The sequence below is a fragment of the Mobula birostris genome, chromosome 6 (genome assembly GCF_030028105.1).
Source record: "Mobula birostris isolate sMobBir1 chromosome 6, sMobBir1.hap1, whole genome shotgun sequence".
Lineage (NCBI taxonomy): Eukaryota > Metazoa > Chordata > Chondrichthyes > Myliobatiformes > Myliobatidae > Mobula > Mobula birostris.
The window spans coordinates 150960592-150973232 of record NC_092375.1 but is presented as its reverse complement, the minus strand read 5'-3'; the positions used below and the strand labels follow the sequence as shown (position 1 = coordinate 150973232).

General features: G+C 41.7%; 1 protein-coding gene across 2 annotated transcripts in view; it reads right to left on the bottom strand.

Annotated features, from left to right (window-relative positions):
• Positions 1-12641, bottom strand: part of pgap1 (post-GPI attachment to proteins inositol deacylase 1) — a 106217-nt gene that overhangs the window by 24695 nt on the left and 68881 nt on the right. For both annotated transcript variants that reach the window (XM_072261627.1, XM_072261629.1), the window contains exons 20-22: positions 6048-6141; positions 3612-3702; positions 3323-3520 (exon numbers count right to left, since the gene is read on the bottom strand). In XM_072261627.1, the coding sequence (XP_072117728.1) occupies positions 3323-3520; positions 3612-3702; positions 6048-6141 (383 nt within the window). The remainder of the gene's footprint in view (positions 1-3322; positions 3521-3611; positions 3703-6047; positions 6142-12641) is intronic.

Here is a 12641-nt window from a genome sequence, read left to right as displayed (position 1 = left end):
AAAGTAAATGACACTCACCTACTCACCTTTGTCTAGTCTGCTTGTGACCCTCTTCAAAGAACTTTAACTGATTTGTCAAACAAGATGTTCCCTTAACAAAACCACATTTATGTCATCCTATTTTATCATATACTTTGAAGTCTAGTACTTTGAAATTTCATCCTTAATATTTGACTTTAAAACCTTACCTACCACCAAGGTCAGGCTAACTACCTCTCTCTTGCCTTTAAGTAACTTAAAAATACTTTTGGAATCCTCTTTAATATTATAGAATGTTTTCCCTTGTATTTCATTTTCTCCTCTCTTATAGCTTTTATTAGTTGTCCTCTGCGGCTTTTAAAGGCTTCACAATGCCTTGTCCTCCTCCTAATATGCTGTTTCTTCCTTGGGATGGAATTATGCTATGTCTCCAGAATTAGTCCCAGAAAGTAACTGTTGCTCCACCATCTTCACTACTAGGATTTCCTTCTGATCAACTCTGGTTTCTCACACACTCACACAAAAATACACACACGGTGATTTCTGTTATATTATGGTTACAGCCTCCTAAAGGTTCCGTTACCTTCAGCTCCCTGATCAATTCCACCTCATCACATAACACCAGATCTGGAATTGCCTGCTCCCTGGTGGGCTCTAAAAAGTTATCTCATAGACATTACACAAATTCCTTTCCTTGTAGCCCACTACCAACCTAATTTTCCCTGTGTACCTGCATATTGAATAATACATAATATAATGAAGTATTTCAATTAATGTAATTAAAAAGTTCTGGAGTTTAACATAAGGCACCTGACCAGCTGCCAATATGAGGACATCTTCAAAAGGCGATACTCAAGAAGGCGGTATCCATTGTTAAGGACCCTCATTATTACCCTCAGGGAGGAGGTACAGCAGCTTGAAAACCCATAGTAACTTACGTAACCGCTTCTTCTTCTGTGCCATCAGATTCCTGAATGGTCCGTGAACACGACTTCACTATTGTGCTCTCTTTTGCACTATTATTGATTTTGTCAATATTCCTTATCATAACTTACCGTAATTTCTTATGTGTTACACTGTACTGCTGCCACAAAACAACAAATTTCATAACCTATGTCAGTGATAACACTACTTACTAACACTACTTGGAGTTTGGAGTTCAATTCCGATGTCACCTGCATTCTGCCCGTGGAATGTGTGGGTTTTCTTCGGATGCTCCAGTTTCCTCTCACAGTCCAAAAACATACTGGTTAGTAGGTTCACTGGTCATTATGAATTGTCCCGTGATTAGGTTAGGGTTAATCAGTTGGGGGGGGGGGGGGTGGTAAGGGTTGCAGGGTGATGCAGCTCAAAGGGCCTATCCCACGCTGTATCTCTAAATGAATAAATAATAAATAGAAGAGAAAACAAATATCTGCTATGGGCAAAGCAAAAGTTCAAGTCCTTTTGTTTATTCACAGGTAGTGAAAAAGCCAAGCACGACTTACTGAGTCATCAAATTGATGGCCAGTACCTTATTCCGTGTGATTCTTTATTACTGCAGCAAACATGAGATCAACTCATTCACAAATGATTTACAGCACTCTCACCTTTAAGCAGAAAACAAGTTTTGACCCAGATGATTTCTCATAGCTTTATTACTAAAATAAAACTTTGATTCTCTTTTCCCTTTCATTGCTCTCTTGGTTTCCCCAAGAGAGCAATTTGTTTTCTGTATTTTTGTCATGCATTTTCTTTTATTACCTTTCTTGCCTCTATTGACTCTTGCTCATTCCTTTACTTTGTAATTCTCCTCTCTGATCTACGTGCAGTACATTGTGCTAATTGTATATTTCTCCTGCCCATTTCCAATTCATTAAGTGAACGGCAAAGCGAAACAGCTAAGGGCAGTTACTTTTAAACAATTCATTATTAATTACAGAACCGGGTGAAATGAAACAATGCCATGAGAAGTCAACTTTATGCTACAGCTTGGTTCTGGTGACAGCTAAAGTGGTAGAACCTTGCCTTTTATAAAGCCCTTTTCTTAACTTTATTGAAGCCCAACTCAATTTGCCGACAACTAAAGTACTTCAACTAAGTACTTCAGATCTGTAACAACAGATATTACAAAGGAATCTCAGTCATTAATTTACTGATAGCTAACCATCTGATTTTCAATATTCTCAAGATACACATAATTATAAGCAAAACGTCTCCTGATTTTGTGATCCTTCATGTGCACTTTGAAGTGCAGATGAGGCTTCAATGTACCCCCTCATCAGTCGGACATGCACTCTGAAAGTGGATTACTTCCTCTGTACAAGGGCTCTTCAGATTACAGTGTACGCTGGCGTTTCTAGCATGGAGTTTAAATCCCACACATTCTAACACAAGAGGTGAGATCCTTTGAGGCAAAATGGACGGTGAAGTTTCAAAGAGGATTTCTACAATCATTCACACCACTCTATTACAAGAGTAGGTTCTAACACTGAAGCTTCTCAGCAGTGCACAAAGATTCACACTGAACACAGTAGAACCGTAGCTAGGCAACACACACAAAATGCTGCAAGAACTCAGCAGGCCAGGCAGCATCTATGGAAAAAAGTACAGTCAATGTACAAAGACCCTTTGGCAGGACTGGAGAAAAAAAGATGAGGAGTAGATTTAAAATGTGGGGGAAGGGAGGGAGAAACACAAGGTGATACGTGGAAATGGCTGGGGAGGGGTGAAGTAAAGAGCTGGGAAGTTAATTGGTGAAGCAGATACAGGGCTAGAGAAGGGGGAGTCCAACAGGAGAGAAAAGAAGGCCATGGAAGAAAGAAAAGGCGGGAGGAACACCAGAGGGAGGTGACGGGCAGTAAAGGAGATAAGGTAGGAGGGAAAAGGGGATGGGGACTAGTGAAGGAGAGGGCAATGGGGCGGGGGGGGGGAGGAATTAACGGAAGTTCGAGAAATCAATGTTCATTCCATCAGGTTGGAGGCTACCCAGATGGAATATGAGGTGTTGTTCCTCCAACCTGAGTGTGGCCTCATTGCAACAGCAGCAGAGAAGGCCATGGTTTGAATTATCGGAATGGGAATGGGAAGTGGAATTAAAATGGGTGGCCACTGGGAGATCCCACTTCTTCTGGCAGACGGAGCATAGGTGCTGTAGCGGTAACGTGATCAAACATCATAGTCTAGGCCAAAGAGGAGCTGCCATCTTGGAATGTGATGGCCATTTTTAAATTCGTCCTCCACATCAGAAATATGCCTAATGATATGTTTAAATAACATTGCAGATTTATAAGTAAGACCACAAAACTAAAAAAATTACTGCAAATGTTTCTCTTGCCATCACTCACAGTTAATAAAAGCTTACCTGTGAAAGACTGACCACAAGAAGGAGAGCTGCTTTAGAAATAAACCAAAGAATATGCCATTCCAGTAGGCAATTGCTGTCCCAAACAAGAAAAGGAGAATAGAAATTGCTCTGTTGCCGATTCCTTGTTCATTTAAAATAAGGAGATCAATTTTAGGCAACATAAGAATTGACCATACATTCTCAAACCAGTCATATCTGTAAAACAAAAATATATCCCAAGCTCAGAAGCAGCAGCAAAACAAGCAGCAGAACAAACTTAAATTTCTTTTAATTCAAGAATGCTTACCTCAAAAGGAACACAACAAGATTGGAAAATGGAATAACTTTGTATGGTTTTGCTGCAGCATTTAAAGCAATGCTGAAATCCAAACAGTGATCTATAGACAGAACAGAATCATGTTAAAAGAGCTCCTGATTGATTTCCAATTGCACTTTACATACTCTGTGTGAGGCATATTCTTTTGTACATGGCACCACAACATATAGCTATTGATCTAGGAATCCAGAGACGCAAATTTAAACATACTGAGGGAACTTAAGCATGGACAAGAAAGCTATTGACTTTTACAGTTACTGAAAGTCTACTAGATTATTCCAAAAATCAATCTGGCTCACTAATGCCATTCAATAAAAGAGAATTTATCTTCCTTGTTAGTTCAGCTTAATTGTTACTGTAAATCTAGGTGCAAATCTGAAAGTATGGGTTCATCCCCAGCAGCTGTGTAACAGACTCTGATCTATGAGCTGTTCCTGGAGACATACACTGGGACAGACATCAAATGCTGCTTGAAGGTCATCAACTCAAAAGAACAAACAAGTTTTGGCCCTTTGGTCTGCCTGAAACTTGTTGGTCTTGCAGTGCGGTGAAATGCTTGAAAGCGAATGCTGCAGGCTGGTTCAGTTCAGACTGCACAAGTATGATTTGAGGGATGCACTGAAGTTACATGCAACCAAGGCTAAGGTGAGAAGGGGAAGGACCACAGTACAGGCTCCGTCTACCACTGCACACGGAGGTGTGGTGTCAAGTTGGGTGGAGGAAACCTGAAGGGGCTGTGCAAGAGGGAATAGTGCTATGTTTGCTTATCCCTTTTTACCTTTAAAGTTTACACTACTGAATGTAATGTTTACAACGAATGTAAACATTTTTTGCACTTTCTTCCTTTGTGCGTATATCATGAATAAAGTTTTTTTTCTTAAAAAAAAGGAATCTAGAGCAATGTGGATTACCCTCATAACTACCCTCAGAAATGCCCAGCCTGTCTAACAGTTCAAGGGCATCAAGGTTTGGCAAAATATACTGGTACTGCCATGAATGGTCAAATCCAATGTATGAAAGCCACTATACAGCAAACAATGTAGTATTAATTTTGGGTCATCGCCCCACAATGAAAAATCAATACTATAAAGATCAACTTGCAATTTCATACCGGAGCATAATTAATTTTTCCACTTTATCTTTGCTTTCATTTTGACATTCAGTGTAATTTCTTTCTCCTAGGTTAATCTTTAGTAATTACTAATGCCTTCTGTGATCGCCCACTAGGAGGCATTAGTTAGTTACAATATAATCTACACATTTTCCATCATGGGCTGAGTATCCTTGACTTCCTAAGGCTGTACTGAAGTAATCGGTCAAGTAATAACAAAAGCAATCCACTCTAGAACCAACAAATAAAATGTACAATAGAAGCCTCAAAATACTAATTGAGGAGAATTTACTATTTGGCTAACTACACAGTTTGGACTGCAGAGTTCCTGCAACTGGTAAACTTGGTTTCTTGGTTTCATAAGAGGTTTCATAAATATATTCCTTTTTCTTTCAAAGTCTATCTACTGCCTTTTAAAGGGCAATCGTGGAGAACAGTATAATATCTCAAGACTATGGAACAAATTTTCCACCTTTTCCCCCGTTCTGCTAGAAAGGCAAATTATCTAATCACTAGTTACCTGCAACTGGTAACAATATATTTGCACAATTATGTATGCTCTTTAACTACAAATCTCTTAAGTGCTCTACTTTACAGTCATTTGTCTGAAACCACTCCTAGAAATTCTACTTAGAGATTTTTATTTACATATATTCCAGCTTTCAATCTATATTATTTCTATTTCTCATTGTCTATAATATTACTATTACTCTGTTTCTCTCTACACAAATGCTGCTTAACTCGTCGAGTAGTTCCAGGTTTGTTGCTCATTTCTGTTCTCCTTCATGCCTCTGTTCCTAATCTATGATACTCTCATGTTCAGGGCCAGCCACTAATATCACTTTACATGATGGCAATATATGCAAACCGTTACCAGGCCATTGTGCTATACTTCTGCATAATGTATTGTGGTTAAGTTAAGGCAGCCTAATGGCAATATCATCCATCTTGTCTTCCTCTACTGGGAAGAAGCTATGTAGTAGCCTCTCGGTCTCTCTACACATGAAATTTATACAAACTGTCCTGTTAACATTTCAGTAAGGGGAATGGGTTGCCAGGAAATATTAGCTGATGTCAACACTGTTGTTGAATTTGAAGAACAATTAGTGCCATTTTAAGATTGAATGGCTAGATTCTGCAAAGTAAATAAGGCAAAATGAGAAAAGTGGGGCTCGGAATTATTTTTCTCTCCTCTATGTTGCTACACAACAGCTACACTGTATTCTATCAGTGACATTCAGCGGGTTTGTTTACACATAAACATGTTAAAAACAATGAAGTCATTTATTCATTACCTTCAGAATAAAGATGGATTAATTGACTTCCAAACGCTAATAATATGTTTGTAACAACATATGTGGGCAAGTATACACCATGAAATCTGATCAGCTGTAACAGAAAATGTAATAATTTGTGAAGAGTTGGTTAGTATTTTGCATTTAATATTGTCTTAATACTACAACAATGTTCAGAGCATTGGACACATTCCAGGCTGAGATTTCTAGCCTCAATAAAAAGTACCCCCAATTCTTTTTTCCCCAAAGTGTTCAGGTCAACAAACATCTTATTACATGGCAAAATGGTGCAAAGTTGGAAAATCCATCTATTCACACATTTCACAAAAGGATTCAAACAAATCTTTGTGAACATGTATTAGATGTCCTAAAGGCGAAAATTAGCTATGAGTTAACTAAAATTAGGATCTAACTGTTGAGCCTATAAATAAAACAATTCTTCAAATGTGAATAAATTAAAAGAAATAGTGTTTATCGGCAAATAATCAGGAAAGCAATCAAATTTTGCTTTTATTTGAAAGCCATCAGATTAGTAATAATTACCAGTCATAAAATGACATAAATTAATAGCAAGAATTAAAATTAAAACTCTGTGAACACATGCAAAATGCTGGAGAAATTCAGCAGGTCAATTGGCATTCCTTCATCAGGACGTACACTAGAACCTGTTGAGTTTATCCAGCATTTTGCATGTGTACTCTGTAGAATCTCCTGCGTCTGTAGAACTCTTGGGAGCTCATCTGAACTACCATCTTAATTCTTTTCACTCACCTAAATATATCTACAAAAGCAGTGGCAAACACCAAAGTAGAAAACAGCAAATGATTGTAAAACTACAGGAAAACAAAATCCACCAGCATTTATGTGACCTCAGTGTACTCCAAAGCATGTTACCACATAGTGTTACACAAGTTTTTGTCACGTTTGTAGTGAAGGGTTGGAAAATAAACAAGTGAGACCACTCTTAGCTTGGGGGAGCAACACCTCATATTCAGCTTAGGTAGTCTCCAACCTGATGCCATGAGCATCAATTTCTCTAATTTTCACTAAATGTCCCCCCCCCACTTCCCTCTTCTTCCATTCCTCACTCTGGCTCCCTTATTACATCTTACCTCTCCCTTCTACCTACCTATCACCCCCCTCTATTGCCTCTCCTCCTGCCTTTTCTCCATGGTCCACTCTCCTCTCCTGCCAGATTCCTTTTTCTCCAGCCCTTTACCTTTTCTAACTATCACCTCCCAGCTTCTTGCGTCAGATCCACCCCCCCCCCCAACCTGGCTTCACTTATCACCTCCCAGCTTCTTACGTCAGTTCCACCCCCCCCCCACCTAGCTTCACCTATCACCTCCCAGCTTCTTACGTCAGTTCCACCCCCCCACCTAGCTTCACCTATCACCTCCCAGCTTCTTACGTCAGTTCCACCCCCCCCACCTAGCTTCACCTATCACCTCCCAGCTTCTTACGTCAGTTCCACCCCCCCCACCTGGTTTCACCTATCACCTCCCAGCTTCTTACGCCAGTTCCACCCCCCCCCCCCCAACCTGGCTTCACCTATCACCTTCTGGCTTGTACTCCCTTCTCTCCCCTCATATTCTTATTCTGGATTCTTCCCTCTTCCTTTCCAGTCCCGAAGAAGGGTCATGGCCCAAAACATTGACTATTTACTCATCTTCATAGATGCTGCCTGACCTGCTGAGCTCCTCCAGAATTTTGTGTGTATTGCTCTGGAAAATAAACAATTGGCAATTTTTATAAAAAGACATGACCTGATAACCTTAGATGGGGGATAATTATTGGTCACCACACTGGGGAGAACTCTGCTTTTCTTCTTTGAAGCAGTTTTGTGGGATCTTTTGCATTCGCCTGAGGGTGTAGGGGTTTAGCTTTCAGTCTAGAGTCACCCCCAGTAGCAAAGTATCGTGTAATTTCAGAAGGGAGTGTGAACCTAGGTTTCTTCAATCAATCTAATACCAGCACTCTTGAGATAGTTCGAAACAGGTTATTTAATTTGAGAAGAGTTAATGGCAGTAAAATATCTTTGTCCAACTGAGCATGCTGAGCTCGTTGACTTTATTAACTTTGCCTCCAACTTTCACCCTGCCCTCAAGTTTACCTGGTCCATTTCCGACACCTCCCGCCCCTTTCTAGATCTTTCTGTCTCTATCTCTGGAGACAGCTTATCCACTGATGTCTACTATAAGCCTACTGACTCTCACAGCTATCTGGACTATTCCTCCTCTCACCCTGTCTCTTGCAAAAACGCTATCCCCTTCTCGCAATTCCTCCGTCTCCGCCGCATCTGCTCTCAGGATGAGGCTTTTCACTCCAGGACGAGGGAGATGTCCTCCTTTTTTAAAGAAAGGGGCTTCCCTTCCTCCACCATCAACTCTGCTTTCAAACGCATCTCCCCCATTTCACGCACATCTGCTCTCACTCCATCCTCCCGCCACCCCACTAGGAAGAGGGTTCCCCTGGTCCTCACCTACCACCCCACCAGCCTCCGGGTCCAACATATTATTCTCCATAACTTCTGCCACCTCCAACGGGATCCCACCACTAAGCACATCTTTCCCTCACCCCCTCTCTCTGCTTTCTGCAGGGATCGCTCCCTGTGTGACTCCCTTGTCCATTTGTCCCCCCCTTCCCTCCCCACTGATTTCCCTCCTGGCACTTATCCGTGTAAGCGGAACAAGTGCTACACATGCCCTTACACTTCCTCCCTTACCACCATTCAGGGCTCCAAACAGTCCTTCCAGGTGAGGCAACACTTCACCTGTGAGTTGGCTGGAGTGATATACTGCGTCCGGTGCTCCCGATGTGGCCTTCTATATATTGGCGAGACCCGACGCAGATTGGGAGACCACTTTGCTGAACACCTACGCTCTGTCCGCCAGAGAAAGCAGGATCTCCCAGTGGCCACACATTTTAATTCCACATCCCATTCCCATTCTGACATGTCTATCCACGGCCTCCTCTACTGTAAAGATGAAGCCACACTCAGGTTGGAGGAACAACACCTTATATTCTGTCTGGGTAGCCTCCAACCTGATGGCATGAACATTGACTTTTCTAACTTCCGCTAATGCCCCACCTCCCCCTCGTACCCCATCCGTTATTTATCTGTATACACACATTCTTTCTCTCTCTCTCTCCTTTTTCTCCCTCTGTCCCTCTGACTATACCCTTTGCCCATTCTCTGGGTTTTCCCCCCCTCCCCCTTTTCCTTCTCCCTGGGCCTCCTGTCCCACGATCCTCTCATATCCCTTTTGCCAATCACCTGTCCAGCTTTTGGCTCCATCCCTCCCCCTCCTGTCTTCTCCTATCATTTTGGATCTCCCCCTCCCCCTCCCACTCCCACTTTCAAATCTCTTACTAGCTCTTCCTTCAGTTAGTCCTGACGAAGGGTCTCGGCCTGAAACGTCGACTGTACCTCTTCCTAGAGATGCTGCCTGGCCTGCTGCGTTCACCAGCAACTTTGATGTGTGTTGCTATCTTTGTCCAACATTTGTTTTTTCCCCATATAATATCACCATTACAATGTTGAGACCAAGTAAGTGCAGGACAAGACCAGAGATCATTTATAAGTTTGGGGGATGATCAATGCATTTTCCATATTACAAAGCAAGCAACGAGTATTTAACTGGGCTTCCAGTGATGAAAACTTTTTACTACTGGGCTTTCTGCCAGATGTCACTATGACATAATGAGAACTTGGATATCTTTCCCTGAAATCAGTTTTCCTCTTGCCCTAGCTGTCAAATACAACAGTTTATGAATAAAGAAACATGAAATCTCAGATTCTGAACTGTCTATAATAATTCTATCCAATTAAATCCTATTTTGACTGACATCAAGGTCTTTAATGAGTTACATCTGAAAGAAAGAGATTTTAATCGCTAGTCTTGCAATGCCAAAAGTCCTCAGAATAATTAATTTTTGGTACGTATGAATACTCTCCATTAGCTTTCATTAATCATATTTTGCTCCCTTTGCCAGAATACCTTACGGTTTGTACCCAAGTACAATGCTTCCATTATTTATCTGTGAGATGAATTACAAAGTAGACTCAATAAGCCTTTTGTCCTACCTACTCCTATTTCAGAAGACTATGTTCAAAGGCAATGTTTACTGTTCTTCACATCTGGTTAGATTTTATTAAATTTTCAAATATGTTAAGCTACCACCCAACCAGTTGAACACAGAATAATGTTATCAGAAATTAATGAAGCAGAAATAGAAGTAAACTTCTATTTTATTCCTGCATAGTTTCAGAAATGAGATTGATAAGGCATCATGGGTTGAAAATAGGAGTGGAATACAAAATTAGGGTAGTGTAGCTACAAACGTACAGCATTTTAGTGAGGCCACACCTGGGATACAATGAACAGTTTTGGCCTCCTTGCGTAATGATGAACTTGCTTTTAAAGCAGTGCAGTGCAAATTCACTGGATTGGTTACTGGAATAAGATACTGTATCTAAGAAAGGATAGAAAGATTAGGCATATATTCACTGGAGTTCAGGAGAATGAGAGGCGATCTCATTGAGTCACAAGCTTGTATCGGAAGGGGCTTGAGCCATGTGGGCAGGAGGCACTAGTGACGATGACCACCCCTTCCCCCCCACCAAGCATGCAAATCAGTGTGTCCAGCATAAGGGCTGACTGTTTGGGCTCCCATTCTCCGGAGAATCTGCCATTCGAGTCCTAGTGTTTGGGGTCCTCATCCATCGACATTGGTGAGCCCTGGGATCGTTGCTGAAGATCGAAGCCCGTAGGTCAATCAGAAGCAAGGCCCAACGGCCACAGACCTGAATCTGTTGTGATTCCGCTGGGGAAGTTGAAGCCTAACGTCTGCAAATCTGCGAGTCCACTGATAGCTGGAGGCAATGAGGCCTGTCCTGGGGTTGTAGGGCTCTGTGCATGCGTGTATGGCTGGGCGGGTGTGACGAACGGTTGTTCGTCTGTTGCTTGTTGTGTTCTATGTTGTTCTGGAAGCAATGTGGTCATGGTATGTTGGTGCTGGAATACGTAGTGACACTCGTGGGCTGCCTCTCACACATCCGTAGGTTGTGTTGGCTGTTAACGCAAGTGACACATTTCACTGTATAAACGTATGTACGTGATAAATAAACACATCTGAGCCCGATTCTGAAAATGCTTACATTTCCAGAGAAAATTAAGGCCACAAATTTTATTATTTTCCCAGATTTTCTGATGGAAAGGTTGAGCATAGTCTCAAGATAAGACCCAGCTACTTAAAGCTATAATGAAGCAGGAAAGGGGAGTTGAGCTAAAGGATCATGAGCCATGAGCTTATCGAAGCACAGAGCAAGTCTTTTGCGCTCCTCCTATTCCTTACATTCTTAAGACTCCTCTATAATCGGAAGAGGCCATGGGTGTGGCAAGCCCAAAACAGTCAACTCAAATGTCTGAATCTTTCCCAGGTTGGAGCATATAGTAAACTTGACTGAGTTTTTTGATGAGGTGACAAGAGTGACTGATGAAGGTAGAACTGTGGATGCTGGTAACGTGGATTTCAGTAAGGTGTTTGACAAGCTCGTCATGGGAGGCTCATCCAGAAGATTCATGCCATCCACGGTGAATTGGCCGTTTGGGTTCATAACTAGCTTGCGCATAGACGACTGAGGGTAGTTGCCAATGGGACTTTATTTTAGCTGGAGGTCTGTGATTACTGGTTTTCCACAGGGATTTGTCCTGGGACCTCTGCTGTTTGTGATGTATATAAATGACCTTGATGAAAATGTAGCTGGGTAGGTTATAAAGTTTGCAGATGACATGAAGATTGGTTGTGTTGTGAATAGAGTAGAAGACTGGCAAAGAATACAATGGCATACAGGTCAACTGCAGATATGGGCAGAGAAATGGCAGACGGAGTTTAACCAGGTCCACTGTGAAATGTACAGGCAGAAGGATCTTTGCGGTCCAAGCTCACAGCTCCCTGAAAGTGGCTGCACAGCTTGAAAGGGGGTTAAGAAGGCATATGGCATGCTTGCCTTTATTAGTTGAGGCATTGAGTTGAAAAGTCAGGAAGTTATGTTGCAGCTTTATAAAAATTTTAGTTAGGCTGCATCTGGAGTACTGCATACAGTTTTGGTCGCCCCATTATAGGATGGATGTTGGAGAGAGCACAGGATATTGCCTGGACTGGACTGAATGTGCTATAGCAAGAGGTTGGATAAACTTGGGTTGTTTTCTCTGGATTAGCACAGGCTGGGAGGAGATCTGATAGAGGTTTATACGATCATGAGAAGCATAGAGAAGTAGACAGACAGTATTTTTCCCTAGGGTTGAAATGCCTAATACCAGAGGGAATGCATTTAAGATGAGAAGGGATCATTTCAAAGGAGATGTATGGATCAAGGTGTTAACATAGAGAGTGGTGTGCATGGAACGCGATGCCTAGGGTGGCGGTAGAGACAAATACATCAGGGACTTCTAAAAGATTTTTGGATAGGCACATGAATGTGAGGAAAATGGAAGGATATGGACATTGTGTAGGCAGTAGAGATTAGTGATCAAATGGCTAACTAACTTAATTGGTTTGGCACAACATCATGGGCCGAAGAGACTGTAC